Below are 21042 nucleotides of genomic sequence, written 5' to 3'. Positions count from 1 at the left end.
GAATTCTGAGAGGACAAAATACATCAGTCTATGACAGCAAGTATTTGAGAAAACAAAAGTTGTTTATCATCATCATCATCATCATCATCATCATCATCACTTTAAAAGTACAAGCAGGGTATATTGATCTGGAACTCTAGTTTCCACAAGTCCTTGGTCAATTGAGGCCACAGAAAATAAATGGAGCCATGATATTCCTCATGGAAAATTGAAACCCATGAATTTATTACTTGCCACAGGTAGCAAGCTCTTTTCCCCAGGACCCAGCTTCTCTTACAGTAGAGCCATGGCTGGTCTTTGTATACTGTAAGCCTCACCAATTCCCATAGTCTATGATTCTATTTTTTTAAACCCTTTTGGACCTGTCATGCTGGGCCCCATTAGGCTGGTGTGGGAGCAGGTGGTTTTGAACAAGCAATTCCTAACTACTTCTCCGCTTTCTACACAGCCTTCCCCATGCTGTTTGTTATTCCCTGGGGTTTTGCCCGTGCACACCTGGAGAACACACGGTAGGTAATTCACCTGATGTCAGTCTTCCGTGGACCAGCAGTTCCCAGATGGGCCCAAATATAGGAAACAACATCACCTTTCCAAAGAGACTCTCCAAGTTCTCCTTCTAGAGCACAACAGGGGTGTAGATAAGCTGTCAAAGGTCTTGTAGAAACCTGTTTGTTACACATGTAAATTTTTAAAAGATGTTGCTTGGGCCAGCTGTGGTGCTGGGTATGTAAGAACAGAAGCACAGAGAAGTTTCTATGGCTTTGTTCATATGGGAGAAAACAGCAACTCCGCTACACACCGAGGGAAGAATCATTCCACACAGCATGGCACTGCTGTATTGGGAAACACGGTGCAAAGGCTAAGACACACCAAGAGACATAAGTTAGTTATGACTCTCCTGACTTGTAGGAACCGAATCTCAGCGAAAGTTTCAAGCTTCTTCACAATGTGTACCGTGTGATCCATGTCCCTTCCGGATAACCGCCAGCCAAGCTTCACCGTTACATATAGGTATACACATATATTTCTAAGTGTGCAAATGACACGTGAAGTAACTATTGAGTAAAGCACTAAGGGTCCACAACCAGGGGCTTTTGTTTGCATGCTCATGGAAGAAAATGTGGATCGGTCTATGCAGTACATTCCTAATGATAAGGAGCAATGCCATGGTAAGGAGTGAACGGTCTTTCCCCCCTATCCCTCCTCTTAGGAGAGGAATCGGTAGACAGTAATCTTCAAGGCAGGCAAGCACCCTTCTTCTACAGGGCACGAACCTTAGACTTTTATCCTCACCTCATGTGACTCCCGTTCCTGATCTCATTCTTAGGTGCTGGGCCACAAATGGGAACCTGAAAATCTGGTGGATCATCAGAGGACCCATGCTGCTTTGTGTAACAGTAAGGACCACCATCCCCTCTACCCTTTTCTTCTCTAAGTGCTGGAGCTTCAGGGGGCATCTCTATTCTCAATTCCCTCCTAACTCCTTAAACCTCTGGTTCATGAGAGGGGGAATATGACATTTGAGCAGTTTCTCCTGGGTGAGAAATTATAAAAGTCTCCTGGTTCAGGACCTAAATGCAGGGTAAGACTGTAAGCCTCCATCTCCTTGGATCTATAAATGAGGACTTGAAGTAATCTCTGTGATCTTTTACCAAAGGGCTGTGACAGGGAAAGGGCTGCCTGTGGCCTTGGAAGATTCCAGAAACTATGGAACGACCAATGTTGTCTTTAGATTGCTTGTTTGAGATAGGGTCTTGTGACACCTCAGAGCTGACTTCTACCTCATGGTAACCAGTCCTCCTGTCTCAGCCTGTCTACAGATGTGTGGCACCTGTACCCTGCTTAGCATTTACCTTAATGTCATTACCGTAATGGCGGGAGGAAGCTGAAATCACTACTTTCAGAGGAGAAACTGGGAGAGTCAGTGTTACTACAAAAGGATCCTGGGTAATGGAACAGATGTTACTGGTTTTGTCGTGACGCAGAAACTCGAAGGGCAAAGAAAAGGACTGACCTGGAGGACCCACTGAAAGCACACCTCTGAATCCTTGTGACCTCTTTTTGCCAAAGCAACTTTTATGGAGCCCCAAGTATATAGACATATAAAATACTATGGCTACAAACCAAAAACCTATGGACAATTAATTATAAAGAAATTTACTTTAAAAGAAAATCCTTGGCATATGTATGACTTGGCAATTTTACAAAAGCAAGTTTGCACATTAGTGAGATCAATGTGCTTGTCTGTTTTTGCATAAAGAATTAAATCTTGGCTGAGTAGTTGACAGTGCATTTTCAATGCTTCTCAGAGTTGATATTTGTTAATGTTGAGAATGTCACACTTCACATAAAGATATAAATATGTATTTCAAAATAGCAGAAGTGTGTTCAGGGCTATTTTGGAGATTACTGAAGATTCTTCCCCATCTCATGCTGGAATTCATATAGCAATTTTTAAAATAAAACTGAAATTAGCAACTGAAACAGCAATTTTTAGAAAGGGTTATTTTTTAAAGATCTTAATTAGTGTGTGTGTGTGTGTGTGTGTGTGTGTGTGTGTGTGTGTGTGTGTAAGTGCAGATGCCCTTGGAGCTAGAAAAGGGTGTTAGACCCCCCAGGAGTTGGAATTGTAGGAAGTTGTAAGCCACCTAATATGGGTGCAGGGAGCTGAACCTGGAAGAGCGGTAAGCTTTCGTAACTGCTGAGCCGCCTTTCCGTTCTTTCCAACAGCCATTTTAAACTCCAATGTCCTAACAATCCAATCCAAAGATAAATGAATTGAATATTTACAGTGCTGTAGAATGAGAGTAGAGAAATGTGAAAAAGTCTCTTTTCTGTAATTAAATCATCATTTTTTTAAGAGAAGAAAACTGCTTATGTAGAGTAAAAACACTGCAATTCAGAAAACACAACCATCCAGAAGCAAAGCTAAGGTGTCTCAGAGAGTGTCATTGGCATGTGCAGCGACAGTGTGCATGCTCTGCCTTCAGGAACAAAGTTGCTTCAATTTCATGCTGCAACATGGGCAAATGCTACCAGAAACACATTGGTTGCATGCATTGAATTTTGAATTGTTGTTGTTGTTGTTGTTGCTGTATGGTTGGAACCGCCTTACTACCACTAATGTTTTGTGACCTCCTACACTGGGTGATGTGACCCCTTATAAACTTGTGACCCACATTTTAGGAAGCTAGGATTTAGAGGATGATTTGTGAGGGCAGCTGGGTCATTTATTTATATGTAGATAGCATAAGATCTTGAAAGGAAAAAAAACAGATTTGAAGAAGATTGTTAGTCTCTGTCAACAACTCAAGTAAAATTCTTTGCTTGCATCTCGCTGTGACCCAGAAGAGAAATGCACATAGAAATGGTAAGAGAATCAAGGGCATGGGGTGGGGGGAGAGGGCAATTGCGAGGGACATACACAGTGTTCCTATCTTCCCTCTCTTATTAGTCACTTGGCTGAGAAGGTCCCAAGTAGAAGTTGACCATACATATCCTACTCGTAGGTCTCTGAGCCCTCACTTCTCTAGTCATTCACTTTCCCACTACTCTGTTCGCTGATTGGGGTCCCAGCACCCACCTCCTGCCCAGGCGCCAGTACTGCTCCCTGGTAACACTCACTGAGTATTTCCAACCAGTGCCAGCTCTTAACTGCTTTATATGAACTCAATCAATCTTCTCAATGAGCCTGCAAGTTGGAGCGCTATTATATTTATGTTTTGCTAATGACACCGAGAAGTTATTTTGCCTCAATAACTTCAGAGACCAAGAGGAGTGGATGACTGAGCGACAGTTCTGCCCAGTGCTCTCTGAAACATACTTATTCCCTCCAGGCCTTTGCCTGGGCTGCTTATGGCTCTTTCTGACATTAGTCTATAGCCTCAGACACCCTGGGCCCCAGCTGCTTTCCTCACCATCTTATCCACTGGGGGACCCCAGTCTTCATCTTTCGGGTGTTGGGTCAAGCACCAACTTCTCTATGCCACTGTGTCAGGACATTCACCTCCGCTTTCTGGATACCATGTTTCTTGGCTTCTGCTCCAGATCTAATATATTTAAAGTATCTGTTAAGATCTGCTAGTTTGTTGCCATTATAGCCCACTTTCTATTCGTCCAAGCAGCCAGATTAAGTATATGGTGGCCTCTTGGCACACATATTTAGGAGATGATTGGAATCCATACTTTGAGCACTGAGAGGTGCTTGCTAACAAGGAAGAACAAACCAGGAGAGAAACTACCAATTTACCATTAATTGAGAGTCCAGGCTTTGCCTGATTAAACAGCTGAAATTTAGAATACCATTTTCTACTTGCTCTTGGAGTCTCCAGGATGTCTTTAAAATTCCTTGTGGCTTGATTCCCATTGTCATGTTTAGGCTTCATTGATCTCACAAGGACCTGGAGAACCTAGTTTGTAGCTGGGGTTGAAAATCATCTGGCTACACTTGCTCTTCTAAGAATCCTTGGACCAATGGCATTGGCAACAGATTCTCATGAGCTTATTATCAACTCAGATTCTTGTCACCCTTAACTCGAAGCATGGAATCAGAATTTGTATCCTGATAAGATTAAGGTTTATATTAAAATGGATGAAGCTGCCAACAAATGTGGTTCTCAGAATGGACTGCAAATTAGAAGGGCTGTGATGCCTGAGACTAGTCACATAGAGATTATGGGGGATAGGACCAGGCAGCTGACGCTTTAGAAGCTCTCAAGTTACCCTCGTGCACAGCCAGGAACCATCACCTTGCTGCTTCTGCCTTCCTTAAGATGCACCAGTCTGCTAGCTTCTGCTATTCTTTCCAAGTTCCTGGAGTAACATTTCTCCATAGCCAGAAAAGAGCATGTTTTGTCTTCCCCATTTGGATAAAATGATCTTCAGCTGCTGCTGTTTCTATAACTCCAGTTACGATCTGACCCATATTCACACTAGCTCACAATGGGCTCCCCATCTTTTTATCCATCCTTCTCTTCCTCTTATTTTCTCCACCCAGAAAGTGACTCCACTACCCATCACCAGACACTCAAGCCACAATATTTGGTGTCCTCATAGATCCTATCTTTTTTCTTTTTGTAATATCCACTGGGATTTCAAGTTGGCGTTATTTCTTGAAGTTCCTTCCAAGGCATCTCCTTCTCAACTCTACATTTCCAACATTTACTCAGCCCTCATGTGTGGTCCTCTGCAAATGCCTCTTGATTGGTTCCCTCCCTTCTTATTCCTGGCAATCAAGCCATCGTACTGCAGTCAGAAAGAACACTTTCGAGAAAAATCCAATTACATCTTCTATTTGCCTGCTACTCTTCAATGAGTCAACTTAACACTCAAGATTGACTCCCGACTCCTTAATGTGAGAAGTGTTGCTTGTCCTTTCTGACCACACCTCGTGTTTTACCTATATGGAAAAACTCAAAGTTTTCCTTCTCCGTTGGGATGTTCTGTTTCTTTACATGACCAGCTGATGGCTCCATATCCCTCCTTGGAAGCTAATATTTCAACTGAACTTTCCAATTCCGTCAACTAGCAAAAGCAAAAGTCATCAGACATGCCTGGAAAGGAGCATTTCTATAAAGGTCTTAGGGAAGATGCTGTTTAATTACTATTGTCTCTGTGTGTAGGGATTTGATCAAGAGGAATTGACCTACAATAGAGTGTTCCATTGATAAAGACTACTTGCCATAAAGGACCTGGACCATGGCTTTTATGGTTGGTCATATGACCATACATGGTCACTCTCAACTAATCTGAATAGCCATAAGCCCAATCTAAATGAGGACTCACTGGCAACAACATGGACAGAGCCTTGGGTCTCCAAGTAACCGCATGGAACGGAGATTCTCACAACACACTGGATTGTGACATAGCAAAAGGAAATACTGTGTTAAGAAAAGAATCCCTTGACCTCCACATATATTCTATTTGAATGGAAATTCTAAAACAGTGGCTCTCAACCTTCCTAATGTTGTGACCTTTAACACAGTTGCTCATTTTATGGTGGCCCCCAACCATAAAATTATTTTCGTTGCTACTTCTTAACTGTAATTTTACTATCATTATGAATTGTCATGTAAGTATCTTATATACAGATGACCTTAGGCAATCCCTGTGAAAGGATTGTCTGACACCCCCCCCAAGGGGTTGCAACCCACAGGTCGGGAACCACTTTTCTAAAACAACAAAAACATGCCAATCAAAATTGAGCCGTACTCATTATTTCAGATCCCAGGGTGCTTATCAATTTTCCTTTATATTTGCCACACCAGATCTGGAGCAAGGTGCATACTTTCTGAGGAAAAGTCACATGTGCATGTGGCGAACAGATCACTGGGCTGTCACAAGGGAATTTTAGGTTCGGGATCCCTTGTCACATCATCCCTGCTTCCCAAGCTTTGTCTGTGTTTGATGAACAATGTCTGGCTTGAAGAAACATACCATTCTGGACTGTCAGACACACCAGCTGACTTCATCTGCTGCTGCTAGTGTTATGGTTCTTGTGTTTCAGAAAGGTTCATGCTGTGACAGGCGGGGAAATCCAGATGTTCACCAGAAAAAGAAACAGGAGAATTCCCACCTTCTTCTTCCTGCGTGTCTTTTCATAAAACTTTTCATTAGCTTCTCACCCTTGACTGTCCTGTCAAAGTTGAGTCATACTGGAACATGTTGTGTTCTTATAGCTTAGTCACTACCACCTGCTAGCAAGGTTTAAAGCCTTGAGTACTCCATTTGTTCAAGGGTGGCCTCATTAACTAATTACATTGAGAAAGGTCATTGAATCATTATTCTGCTCAGTGGAGCGAACCATCTGACCAGATTGAACACCCAGTCAAGTGGGTTGTTTAGTCAATCAGTTGAATGAACTATCTGTTGACTTTATGATGTCACAAAATCAAACCATCATTTACTCTCATTGACTTCTCTGATAGGTTAAGAATTCGACAATGTTGAAAATGAGCAAAGTTACTTCTCATTTTCCCTTGTCTGTCTTTAGGTCCTCTGTCTCACTAGGAGCTAGGAGCTTCCTAGAGCTGCACGTCTCCCTAAGCATCAATTCCCTTCTATACTGTTCTCTGCTGAAGAGTCGAAGGGTGGCAATCTCCCTGCCCACTCTATCATCTGCCACCACAACCCTCTTCCATCTCTACACAGTGAAGTGTGGTCACGTTATCGCTTTTGTTATCATCCTTTGTCCACTCCTGTTCTATGCCTCACAATGCATCACATTTGGGCCTTGGTCTCCCCTCTGTGCTACAGCATTATCAGGGAGCCTCTTGTTGCTAAATTCTGTCGTATTGTATTTACCTTTAGTGCACCTCAACTTCCACTTTTCACTGTGAAAGTAAATCAGATCATAGGTACAGTGGTCACTTTTCCATCGCTGTGATAAAATACAGGAGAGTTCATCATGATGGGGACATGTCAACAGACAGGGGAAGCACTGTAGCAGGAGAAAAGGTTGTCTGATCACATTTTCATCCATGCTTGGAAAGCAGAGAGAGAGAGAGAGAACTGGAAGGAGGGTGAAGCTGTAAACCCTCAAAGTGAGGCCTTAGTGATGTATTTTGTGTAGCAAGGCTCCATGCCCTTCCCAAACAGTGCCATAAGCTGGGGATCAAATACACAAACTGTGTGTGTGTGTGTGTGTGTGTGTGTGTGTGTGTGTGTACGTGTGTGTGTGTGTGTGTGTGTGTGTGTGTTTGGGTGGTGGCATTCCTCACTACAACAGGCATTTACTGAGGGCTTCAGTGCTGTGGAAAATGAATGATTTGAATGAAAGAAAGGAGATTTCCTCCATGCTTTCTCAGTCGTTATTTACCTTCTACAGAGCACATATATTTCAGCAGGACTGGTGGGGAAGGTGGGTTTTGGCCTTAAGGAGAAACCTTAGAGGTATAAGCATTTTTGACCATAGAGCAAACTGAAGGTTGACAGAAAGAAGAGATTGCTGGTAATGTAAAACAAGACCCAGAGTGGCTGTCATGTTGGGAATCACCACTGCTAGACCCACAGCTGTATAGGGTGCCAAATCCATGTTACCAAGGAGGTAACATCTGCAAAAGCAGCTGCAGGGTCCAGACCCTAGAAGAGAGTTTTATATGTTTGGGGTTCTGAGTGTTCACTGTCTTGTCACAGATTCCTAGGGGAGATAGTTTCATTCTTGAAAGCATTCCTCATCTGTCACCTTCTCGGCTGGTATACAAATGAAGAACCCACCATCCAAAAGGGGCTGCTGATTCTAGACCTTTGGAAAGCCAGAGGGGCCCAGGCTCCATGGTGACTGGGGATGACGGTCGACTGGAACTGTGGAGAGATGCTTCCTTCACGTGGCCCTGGTTGCTGCTCATTTTCTCTTGTCTGGTCTCTGGAAGACATAGAGAACAGTAGATCCACAGGCACTATTTCCTAGGAGACAGTTCCAACTGCAGTCCATTGGCTGAAAGATGTATCTTCCCCGTTAAGCTTACTTTGTCAGAAAAATGCCCATGTTCTACAAGTAACTAAGCTAAGCACACAGTGTTTTCTCGTTGTGATGAGAAGCAGATATCCTGTTAAAGGGGATACATTACTTGGTTATGTTTCATTTCAGTTTTTTTTAATTTTCTGGTACTAAATATCCTCTGGCTGGGTACTGCCTTTGTTCCTGTTGACTTATGTCTTAGACACTCTAGCTTTTTAGCACTGAAACTCTGAGGCCAGTAGAGCACACAAGACATAAATATGGGTATTTATGGTGCATTCTATAGCACACATTTTAGTCTGTAGGGCTTTCCTTCTGCATGGGGACATTGGTATTGTGATAGATCAATGTTTGTAGAGATTTTATTCTGTGACTTGTCCTGATCACCTTTTCTGTCAGCTCTTTTCTTAGAAAATATCTGCCACCAAAGCCTCTCCCAGCACTCTAATGGCTTCCTTCTCTGCTGAGGTCCAGGCATGGGCATTTATCTGCCTTAAGGCATCTCTTTTGTTTGAAGTTTTTTTTTTTTTTTTTTTTTTATTAACTTGTGTATTTCTTATATACATTTCGAGTGTTATTCCCTTTCCCGGTTTCCGGGCAAACATCCCCCTCCCCCCTCCCCTTCCTTATGGGTGTTCCCTTCCCAACCCTCCCACCATTGCCGCCCTCCCCCCATAGACTAGTTCACTGGGGGTTCAGTCTTAGCAGGACCCAGGGCTTCCCCTTCCACTGGTGCTCTTACTAGGATATTCATTGCTACCTATGGGGTCAGAGTCCAGGGTCAGTCCATGTATAGTCTTTAGGTAGTGGCTTAGTCCCTGGAAGCTCTGGTTGCTTGGCATTGTTGTACTTTTGGGGTCTCGAGCCCCTTCAAGCTCTTCCAGTTCTTTCTCTGATTCCTTCAATAGGGGACCTATTCTCAGTTCAGTGGTTTGCTGCTGGCATTCGCCTCTGTATTTGCGGTACTCTGGCTGTGTCTCTCAGGAGAGATCTACATCCGGCTCCTGTCGGTCTGCACTTCTTTGCTTCATCCATCTAGTCCAATTGGGTGGCTGTATATGTATGGGCCAAATGTTGGACAGGCTCTGAATGGGTGTTCCTTCAGTCTCTGTTTTAATCTTTGCCTCTCCCTTCCCTGCCAAGGGTATTCTTTTTCCTCATTTAAAGAAGGAGTGAAGCATTCACATTTTGATCATCCGTCTTGAGTTTCGTTTGTTCTAGGGATCTAGGGTAATTCAAGCATTTGGGCTAATAGCCACTTATCAATGAGTGCATACCATGTATGTCTTTCTGTGATTGGGTTAGTTCACTCAGGATGATATTTTCCAGTTCCAACCATTTGCCTACGAATTTCATAAACTCGTTGTTTTTGATAGCTGAGTAGTATTCCATTGTGTAGATGTACCACATTTTCTGCATCCATTCCTCTGTTGAAGGGCATCTGGGTTCTTTCCATTTTCTGGCTATTATAAATAAGGCTGCGATGAACATAGTGGAGCACGTGTCTCTTTTATATGTTGAGGCATCTTTTGGGTATATGCCCAAGAGAGGTATAGCTGGATCCTCAGGCAGTTCAATGTCCAATTTTCTGAGGAACCTCCAGACTGATTTCCAGAATGGTTTTACCAGTCTGCAATCCCACCAACAATGGAGGAGTGTTCCTCTTTCTCCACAACCTCGCCAGCATCTGCTGTCACCTGAGTTTTTGATCTTAGCCAATCGCACTGGTGTGAGGTGAAATCTCAGGGTTGTTTTGATTTGCATTTCCCTTATGACTAAAGATGTTGAACATTTCTTTAGGTGTTTCTCAGCCATTCGGCATTCCTCAGCTGTGAATTCTTTGTTTAGCTCTGAACCCCATTTTTTAATAGGGTTATTTGTTTCCCTGCGGTCTAACTTCTTGAGTTCTTTGTATATTTTGGATATAAGGCCTCTATCTGTTGTAGGGTTGGTAAAGATCTTTTCCCAATCTGTTGGTTGCCGTTTTGTCCTAACCACAGTGTCCTTTGCCTTACAGAAGCTTTGCAGTTTTATGAGATCCCATTTGTCAATTCTTGATCTTAGAGCATAAGCCATTGGTGTTTTGTTCAGGAAATTTTTTCCAGTGCCCATGTGTTCCAGATGCTTCCCTAGTTTTTCTTCTATTAGTTTGAGTGTGTCTGGTTTGATGTGGAGGTCCTTGATCCACTTCGACTTAAGCTTTGTACAGGGTGATAAGCATGGATCGATCTGCATTCTTCTACATGTTGCCCTCCAGTTGAACCAGCACCATTTGCTGAAAATGTTATCTTTTTTCCATTGGATGGTTTTGGCTCCTTTGTCAAAAATCAAGTGACCATAGGTGTGTGGGTTCATTTCTGGGTCTTCTATTCTATTCCATTGGTCTATCTGTCTGTCTCTGTACCAATACCATGCAGTTTTTATCACTATTGCTCTGTAATACTGCTTGAGTTCAGGGATAGTGATTCCCCCTGAAGTCCTTTTATTGTTGAGGATAGCTTTAGCTATCCTGGGTTTTTTGTTATTCCAGATGAATTTGCAAATTGTTCTGTCTAACTCTTTGAAGAATTGGATTGGTATTTTGATGGGGATTGCATTGAATCTGTAGATTGCTTTTGGTAAAATGGCCATTTTTACTATATTAATCCTGCCAATCCATGAGCATGGGAGATCTTTCCATCTTCTGAGGTCTTCTTCAATTTCTTTCTTCAGTGTCTTGAAGTTCTTATTGTACAGATCTTTTACTTGCTTGGTTAAAGTCACACCGAGGTACTTTATATTATTTGGGTCTATTATGAAGGGTGTCGTTTCCCTAATTTCTTTCTCGGCTTGTTTCTCTTTTGTATAGAGGAAGGCAACTGATTTATTTGAGTTAATTTTATACCCAGCCACTTTGCTGAAGTTGTTTATCAGCTTTAGTAGTTCTCTGGTGGAACTTTTGGGATCACTTAAATATACTATCATATCATCTGCAAATAGTGATATTTTGACCTCTTCTTTTCCGATCTGTATCCCTTTGATCTCCTTTTGTTGTCTGATTGCTCTGGCTAGAACTTCAAGAACTATATTGAATAAGTAGGGAGAGAGTGGGCAGCCTAGTCTAGTCCCTGATTTTAGTGGGATTGCTTCAAGTTTCTCTCCATTTAGTTTAATGTTAGCAACTGGTTTGCTGTATATGGCTTTTACTATGTTTAGGTATGGGCCTTGAATTCCTATTCTTTCCAGGACTTTTATCATGAAGGGGTGTTGAATTTTGTCAAATGCTTTCTCAGCATCTAATGAAATGATCATGTGGTTCTGTTCTTTCAGTTTGTTTATATAATGGATCACGTTGATGGTTTTCCGTATATTAAACCATCCCTGCATGCCTGGGATGAAGCCTACTTGATCATGGTGGATGATTGTTTTGATGTGCTCTTGAATTCGGTTTGCCAGAATTTTATTGAGTATTTTTGCGTCGATATTCATAAGGGAAATTGGTCTGAAGTTCTCTTTCTTTGTTGTGTCTTTGTGTGGTTTAGGTATAAGAGTAATTGTAGATTCGTAGAAGGAATTCGGTAGGGCTCCATCTGTTTCAATTTTGTGGAATAGTTTGGATAATATTGGTATGAGGTCTTCTATGAAGGTTTGATAGAATTCTGCACTAAACCCATCTGGACCTGGGCTCTTTTTGGTTGGGAGACCTTTAATGACTGCTTCTATTTCCTTAGGAGTTATGGGGTTGTTTAACTGGTTTATCTGTTCCTGATTTAACTTTGATACCTGGTATCTGTCTAGGAAATAGTCCATTTCCTGAAGATTTTCAAATTTTGTTGAATATAGGTTTTTATAGTAAGATCTGATGATTTTTTGAATTTCCTCTGAATCTGTAGTTATGTCTCCCTTTTCATTTCTGATTTTGTTAATTTGGACGCACTCTCTGTGTCCTCTCGTTAGTCTGGCTAAGGGTTTATCTATCTTGTTGATTTTCTCAAAGAACCAACTTTTGGTCCTGTTGATTCTTTCTATGGTCCTTTTTGTTTCTACTTGGTTGATTTCAGCTCTGAGTTTGATTATTTCCTGCCTTCTACTCCTCCTGGGTGTATTTGCTTCTTTTTGTTCTAGAGCTTTTAGGTGTGCTGTCAAGCTGCTGACATATGCTCTTTCCTGTTTCTTTCTGCAGGCACTCAGAGCTATGAGTTTTCCTCTTAGCACAGCTTTCATTGTGTCCCATAAGTTTGAGTATGTTGTATCTTCATTTTCATTAAATTCTAAAAAGTTTTTAATTTCTTTCTTTATTTCTTCCTTGACCAGGTTATCATTGAGTAGAGCATTGTTCAATTTCCACGTATATGTGGGCATTCTTCCCTTATTGTTATTGAAGACCAGTTTTAGGCCGTGGTGGTCCGATAGCACGCATGGGATTATTTCTATCTTTCTGTACCTGTTGAGGCCCGTTTTTTGACCAATTATATGGTCAATTTTGGAGAAAGTACCATGAGGAGCTGAGAAGAAGGTATATCCTTTTGCTTTAGGATAGAATGTTCTATAAATATCCGTTAAGTCCATTTGGCTCATGACTTCTCTTAGTCTGTCGACATCACTGTTTAATTTCTGTTTCCATGATCTGTCCATTGATGAGAGTGGGGTGTTGAAATCTCCCACTATTATTGTGTGAGGTGCAATGTGTGTTTTGAGCTTTAGTAAGGTTTCTTTTACGTATGTAGGTGCCCTTGTATTTGGGGCATAGATATTTAGGATTGAGAGTTCATCTTGGTGGATTTTTCCTTTGATGAATATGAAGTGTCCTTCCTTATCTTTTTTGATGACTTTTAGTTGGAAATTGATTTTATTTGATATTAGAATGGCTACTCCAGCTTGCTTCTTCTGACCATTTGCTTGGAAAGTTGTTTTCCAGCCTTTCACTCTGAGGTAGTGTCTGTCTTTGTCTCTGAGGTGTGTTTCCTGTAGGCAGCAGAATGCAGGGTCCTCGTTGCGTATCCAGTTTGTTAATCTATGTCTTTTTATTGGGGAGTTGAGGCCATTGATATTGAGAGATATTAAGGAATAGTGATTATTGTTTCCCTTTATATTCATATTTGGATGTGAGGTTATGTTTGTGTGCTTTCATTCTCTTTGTTTTGTTGCCAAGACGATTAGTTTCTTGCTTCTTCTAGGGTATAGCTTAAAAATATGGAACGCTTCACGAATTTGCGTGTCATCCTTGCGCAGGGGCCATGCTAATCTTCTCTGTATCGTTCCAATTTTAGTATATGTGCTGCCGAAGCGAGCACTTGTTTGAAGTTTTTAGACATACCCTCCTGCCAGCCTCACCAGAGCGTTCTCTCCACATGGTCCCTCTCTGGGTGAATGGCACTACCACACAGTAGAGGTCTACCATGAAATGTCAGCTGATCTTTGGTCTCACATCTAACCAGTAACGAGGGTCATTTGACCCACACTTGATAGTTTTAAATGAGTCATTTCTCATTATCACTGAAACTCCAGGGCAGCTGCCTGAGAGTGCCTGTCATCTTTCCTAAGTACTCCCCACTGCTCCCCACCTCCAGATTTACCCTTGGCTAATCCATTCCCATCCCTGTTGCTAAAATGCTCTTCCTGAAAAGCAGAGGTTCTGAACTTATCAAGTCATATGCCTGCTTAGAATTTATCCCTGGTTCTCCACTACCTTCCTGAGAAAATCCAAGCCCTTCAGCATGACCGTGTGATTGTAGAAATCTCTTGCTGGTTGGCCCTGCCTTTCCAATCTCCTTGTAAACCATGTTCTTAATATTCAAGTTCACATTTAGTCTACACTCAACCGCTTTTTTCATGTTCAGCAGACTCATGATATCTAATGAGTCAAATTATCAACCAGAGATTAAGCCATAGGAGAGCTTGACAGGGCCTGAAGGAGGATCATTTCCCAAGATTCACACACGGCTGTGGAGAACTGCGAACATTAGTAGAAGATTTGGTTCTCCCACGTGGGACTCTCTCTCACAGCATGGTGGTTAGCTTTGCTAAGACTGAACAATGCTAGCCAGAGAAAGAGGGAGAGGGAGAGAGAGAAGGAAGGGAAGAGAGTGAGAGGGGGAGAGGGAAGGGATAGGACAGAACTTCCTTTTGAAATCTCTACTCAGAAATCATGTGATATCATCTATCATGTTCTTTTCGTTAGCAGAAAGTAATTAAATACAATACACACACAGAGGTGAGAGTCGGGGAAGAAGACCAAGGTCTCCTTTTTAAAAGAAGCACCAAGGAATTTCAGACATATTTCATAGTTACTGTCAAAGCTGGCAGTGAGGTCTAGCTTTTCCCCATTTATGAGAGTTGTGGAAAATACCATAGAGAGTGGAGGACATACACTGCCCAGTGAGTCCTACTGCAGACCTGGAGTCACACAGCAGGAGAGCCATAGCTCGCTCCTGAGAGGAGCCAGCACACTCTTCTGTTTAAGTGAAGCTAACTCTGGTCATAATCGCCTGCTCAGTCACTGCCTAGCTATGCAAGCTTCAGTATTACACTAATCTCTATATGTATACACACACACACACACACACACACACACACACACACACACACACACTATGAAAACTGCAGAGGGTTGCTTTGAAGAATAAATGAAAATGTCTGTGGTAAGTTCTTAGCCCAAAGCCTGGGTGGTAAGCAATTAAGTGTCACTTAGTAGTAATACTTGTATGTCTTCTGAGTATTGAGTGCTAGACATCAGCTAGGCAGGATAAACTAAATGATATTCCAAGTTCCCCTCATCCCCCAAGAGTCTTTGGAACAACCATAGCCACTTCCTATGTGAGGAACTAACTGCCAACTTGCCCGTGGTTCACATGGATGAACATGGGCTTATGGGCCCACCCAGGGTAACCTTGATATCCACAACATGTGGCATCTGCCCCTTAGTTACCTGCATCTGCCTTTTGTTTTCAAGGTTAATTTCTTCATCTTCCTCAAGATTCTCAAGCTTCTCATTTCTAAGCTCAAAGCTCATCAGATGTGCTTCAGAGACTACAAATACAGGTGAGTGGCTGGAGGCCAGTGTTTAGCAATTTGAGGTTATCTTGACTATCCTTGATGTCAACCAAGTCTTGAGATAGGAGGAACAATATATCCCTTATTACTTTCATTCCTGTGACCAAATACTGGACAAAAAGCAGCTTAATGAAAGACATATGTTGGCTCCTGGTTTGAGAGAGCACAGTCCATCATGTCCAGGAAGGCTCAGCCAAGCAAGCAGCTCACGTCCTTGGTGGCGACTGCTTGAGGCTCATCAACACTTTTCAGTAGGTCAGGAAGCAGAGCTCTCCCGGAAATGAGGCTGGGATATAAATGTCAACTGCAAACCTCTATATCCCTATGTCTGCCAACTAGGCCACATGACCAAAAAGATTCTACCAACTTCTAAAGGAACACTACCAGCTTGGGAGTACACATTTAAACAAATGAACCCATAGAAGATATTTCACTTTCAAAGCATAGCATCTAGATTGTAATGATGTACTTGTCTCTTAAGGTGAGGTGAGAGAAGAGAGCCCTTATGAGAAGCTGTTGAGGTGCATGTGACCCTTTTGCCAATGATTAAGCCTTCTAAACACATGAAGATGATGAAAGGGCTGAACAGTTAAGAACATACTAATGTCCTGTCAGGAGACTGTAAAAATAAATGGTTATTGTAGTTACTTTTCTATTGCTATGATAAATCACCATGACCAAGGAAACATATAGAAGAGAGAGTTAATGGGGGGGGGGTGCTTATAGTTTCATAAGGCTTAAAGCTTATGACCATCATGGCAGGAAGCCTGGCATCAGGCAGGCAGGCAGGCATGGCACTATAGGGTATTGGAGAGCTTACATTGTGATCTATAAACCTGAGACAGAAAGCAAAATACGGGGAATGGCACCGACTTTGGAAACCTAAAAGTCTACCCCTAGTGACACACCTTCTCTACCAAAGCCACACCTCCTCCACCGAGGCCATACCTCCTCCACCAAGGCCATACCTCCTAATCCTTCCCAAACATTCCACCAGCTGAAGACCAAATAATTAGACAGATGAGCCTATGGGGGCCATTCTTGATTAAACCACCTCCATGGTCTAGGGTCTTAGAAAGTCTTGTATGCAGGGTAGTTTGTGTCTGTTGCAGGATGATTTAAGGAAAGAAATGTTTAGAATCCATAGAAATGGCTGTCATACAGTTCCCTTTCTTTTGTGACTCACCTTTGTTGTGTCTTATCTTTAGTACCCTACAGTGACAACAGTCTCTATTCATAATAATCAAATGACAGGCTTTTATTGGGAGCAGTACTGCTGTAAAAAGAATGAATGAATGAATGAATGAATGAGGAGTGAATGGCAGGCGAGGCCTTCTCCCTCCATTTCTAGTTATTCTTCTAGGTGGCAGGACAACTTCACTAGGGCTGGAAAGAGAATGTGTATTTGAATCTAAAAAAAAAAAAAAGCTCTGAGTTAGGGATTTTAGTTTACATAGCAGACTGTAAGCAGAGGGTGGGAGTGGGAACACCTCCGGCCATGTCGCAAACTATTTCTAAGACTGACTTTTGTGATGAAAAGTCAGATATCCCCCATTTACAAGGCAAACATTCATTGGATGCTTCCGGTGTGCTTAAACAGAAGGTGAGCATGACCCGGGTCCCATACCATGTTTTAGCAGTGTGTGTGCTACTGCAGCAGTGACGGAGACATTGATATGGAATAGACAGGAGGGAGGGGGCTGCCACACCCCAGCTCCCTCAGTGACCTTAAATAAGCTTGGCTCCTGTGGCCTACTTTCTGGTGTGTGCAGTGGGAGAGTTATGACAGACCCATCTCCTATGAATTGTCGCACCTGAAGGACATTGTCTGTGGGAAGCCACTTTGATCAGATATGGAGGCCGATATCTAGGCATTTGCCCTAGACCCAGACCCTAAGCTCATCTTCCCAAGACTCTTACTCCAACAGATATAGAAGAATAAGCCTCTCCTAATCTGGAAAGCTTGCACACACACACACACACACACACACACACTGTATATATATAGTACATATATATTATACACACAGACACAGACACACTAGTGTATATACATATATATCCACATACATTATATATATATATATATATACACACACACACACACACACACACACACACACACACATACACACACACACACAAATTAGTCGCTACTTAGATTTTTCATCCAAACATTTGGCAGAAACCCTTAACCTTGGGGAACTGGCCTGGTCTGGGCCCCAGGGAGTCATGCTGTCTTTCCTGGCGCCTCTAATCCAGACTCCAAGTGGCCAGACAGTTTTTTTGGCTCCAGTCCCAAGACTCAGCCTCCTCACAACACTGTTCTCCAAGAATAGGCAGGGCTTCTAGAGTCCACTCAAGGAATGCCACCCCTTTGATACGCAAGTGCCCTGACTACCAGGGTACGTCGAGAGACTGCGCAGAGGCAAAGACTTCCGGGAGGCAGAAGTGGAGCCAACGAGACTTGTCATAGCTAGGTACTCTGTTGCCGTGATAAAACACCATGGCCTAGCAACATGGGGAGAAAGGATTTAATTCATTTTATAGCTGCAGTCTGTCATCTGGGAAAGTCAGGGCAGAGGGCCCAGAATCTCAAGGCAGTCAGGTATCTGGGGGCAAGAACTGAGGCAGAGGCCATGGAGGAAGGCTTCTCATTGGCTTATTCCTCGTGGCTTGCTCTCTATTATAGCACACAGAATGGCCAACTCAGCAGTAGCACCTCCCACAGTGAGATGGACCCTCCCATATCAATTATCAATCAAGAAAATGATCCCTTTCCCATGGGCCCATCTGGTAGCAGTATATTTTCTTAGTTGAGGTTTCTATTTTCAAATGACTCTGACTTGGGCCAAGTTGGCATAAAACTAGCCGGCAGACATGAGACCCAAAGGCTGACCTCTATGGCCTTGTTTCCACTTCAAGTCTGTCATGTTTCCCTGGGACCTTCTTCATGCTCTAGACCCTCAGTGACTCCTAGTAGTTGCCCAGTTTAGCTACTATGTGCATCTGGAGAGAGCTGGCTTGAAACACAGCCTTGTGGGCCCCATCATTGGGTAGTCTGCTCAGGAAGTGTGGGTTAGAATCTTACCGTGTGGGTTCTTTAGAGGCTTCCCCGGGAGATTCTGATAGACAGCCAGAATGGAGGACTACCATCAGATGCATTAGCACATGGAAGCCCTTCTTGGCCCATGGTGAATGTGCTTCTGTACAGTCTCATTGAGTGACATCGATCTAGGGAAGGGTAGGTGAAGACGCTGGGGAAACCATATGCCTGGCAATCATTAAAGGTGAATTTGGGGGGGGGGAGGAGAAAGAATAACTTGGCATATGCAATCTGTCTGGAATCTGCCTTTTCCTCTTTCCACTCTTGTTCAGGGAAAATGCTTGAGAAAAAGAACCTTGGTGTGAGCCTACCCAAAGGCTTCCCTGGGGTGAGGGCTCATTCTTGGGTGTTAGCTAGACTGTTGTGCATTTTTGAAGTCTGTGGAAGGAGGAGGTAAGGGGAGGGTGCTCCTCTCTAAGTTTTCCTTTGCCTCAAAAGATTTTCTGGTCTTAACAGAAGGCTCACAAATCCAGAGATCACCAGAATAGTGCTTGGTTAGCACTCTGTCAAAGCAGGGTGCCAAAGAACCCCGCTCCCAGCCACTAACCCCAGCCACTTCATTTCTCCAGCTGGCTTCCACGGAATCAAGTGGAATACGTTCTGAAAATGTTCTCCTTTTGTGGTTTTTCTCTGACATTTTGGTCTCCCACGTCTTTTCTACTGATTCACTCTTCCCAGGGAGAGCATGACCCGGTTGATTGGCATGATCCTACTAGTTTGTAGAGTGTGGAACTTGTCTCTGAAGACACAGACTTGCTCTCACTGTGCTCTTCGAGCTGGAGAGTCCTCGCAGAATCTGTGAGCTTGTTTGCCCATTTTGCTATCGAGACGTCATACCAGCTGTTACATCCAAGGGCATCGCCACGCCTGCCCCAAACTGACCTCTTCTATATGCCCCATGTTAGTTTTCCATGAAGGCCCTCAGTGGGGTAAAGAGAGGGGCATGGTGTCAGTGCATGAGATACAAGGCTACCTCCAGCTCTCAGATTTGGGAGGCTTTTAGAATGCAATGCCTGAAGCTCCAGTCCCTGTCCAGGAGTCTATTTTAGGAAGGTTTAAATTAAACACATGTAGACCTCACCCAAGAGGCAAGTTTTTAGAGGCTTTTTAGCTTTCCCCAAGGGCCTCTGCCATCAGGTAAAGGAAACAGTAAATGGATCTACTGTCTGACTTGGAGAGGGTAGGTTGAGGCAAGGATGAAGGGCAAGCACTCAGAGGCTAACTGACCCTCAGCCTTTTCTCACTTCACTATTCTCTGTGGCTCCCAGCACGGAGATAGCTCTCTTCCCCCTTATTAATGGTTTTGCTCTCCATGTGAGTGTGTAGCCCGAGTTCAGGGTGACTTTACAGGGAAGAGTAATTGCGGCACTCACCCATCCCATTCTCTTTTCTGACAGGAGTTTCTGGTGGACAGCACGAGAGCAGAAAGAAAGCGTTTGCCTTGACTCGTAGGGACCTTGGCTGGGGTCGGAAAGTTGTATAGATGATTAATGAGAGAAAAGCATATAAATGTAGAAGTTTTGTGTCATGGGAGCCTCCTCAAGGCAATGAAGACAGAATGATCAAATTCATATTGCTTATGGTGGGTTTGATAAAGGATGGACAGTCATGGGGAGATATTACTGGACACATGAGGCATGATCTGATGGTAATAGACTGCGAGATGTAGCAAGCCCTGTGAGTCCAGGTGCTTCTCTGTGGTCCAACGACTTCAATAGTAAGGATGCTCCCTTCCTGTGGGAATAGGGAAGCCACCTTTCAAAGAAGGGTCTTGGGACATGCTTCAGGGAAGGCTCACGTAATCCTTCTTAGGTCACGTGAACTGCTACAGGAGGAGTCAAATGATCTTCCAACTTCTGTGACTTTATCAATTTCCTTCAGCTTATCCTACTCCACCCACCAAGTACCACAGTTGAGTGTTATGATTAAACCCCATCAGCCACAGACTAGCAGTATCACAAATGGGTGGTAAACTGACAAGCCCCCTTGGAGCTGTATAGCATCTGTTCTGCAGGGTCTTAAGGTCTCCTGGGAGTTTATGTGTTGAAAGTTTGGCCTCCAGTCTGTGACACTCTTGGGGACAGGGTGATGAACGTTTAGGAGATGGAGCCTAGTATAATGACATTGGTCCCTGGGATGGGCTATTTGGCAGTGGGCATCTTCCTCTTACTTTTTGCCTGCTAGGCACCATGAGCTGTACAGCCTAGTGTTTCCATGTGCTCTACACCACACTGTGATATCTCCACATAGCAACACCCCCCACCCCAAAAAAGGAGGTCAAGTGAACATGGATTAAGCCTAACCCTCAAACAAGTCTCTGCTCCTTTATTTGTCACATGTGTCTGTCACCATGATGAAGCACAGCCATTTACGGGCAGGAGTCCTTTTAAAATGACAACCATTTCGATTGTTATTCCTCTTCCCGGTTTCCGGGTTAATAAAGAAA

General features: G+C 43.2%; 1 protein-coding gene and 1 non-coding gene across 4 annotated transcripts in view; one reads left to right on the top strand and one right to left on the bottom strand.

The window, feature by feature from the left end:
- The window catches only part of Glp2r (glucagon-like peptide 2 receptor), a 68147-nt gene that overhangs the window by 31008 nt on the left and 16097 nt on the right, over positions 1 to 21042 (top strand). Inside the window, 3 exon segments of one of the 3 annotated variants that reach the window (NM_021848.2) lie at positions 449 to 509; positions 1328 to 1397; positions 15390 to 15478. In NM_021848.2, coding sequence (NP_068620.1) covers positions 449 to 509; positions 1328 to 1397; positions 15390 to 15478 — 220 coding nt within the window. 3 annotated transcript variants of the gene reach the window in all.
- On the bottom strand, positions 13625 to 13731 carry LOC148002921 (U6 spliceosomal RNA). The gene has a single exon (XR_015632454.1). It is a non-coding gene; the product is annotated as a U6 spliceosomal RNA (small nuclear RNA).

Source organism: Rattus norvegicus, chromosome 10 (genome assembly GCF_021556685.1).
Source record: "Rattus norvegicus strain SHRSP/BbbUtx chromosome 10, alternate assembly SHRSP_T2T, whole genome shotgun sequence".
Lineage (NCBI taxonomy): Eukaryota > Metazoa > Chordata > Mammalia > Rodentia > Muridae > Rattus > Rattus norvegicus.
This window is presented reverse-complemented; position numbering and strand designations above follow the sequence as displayed.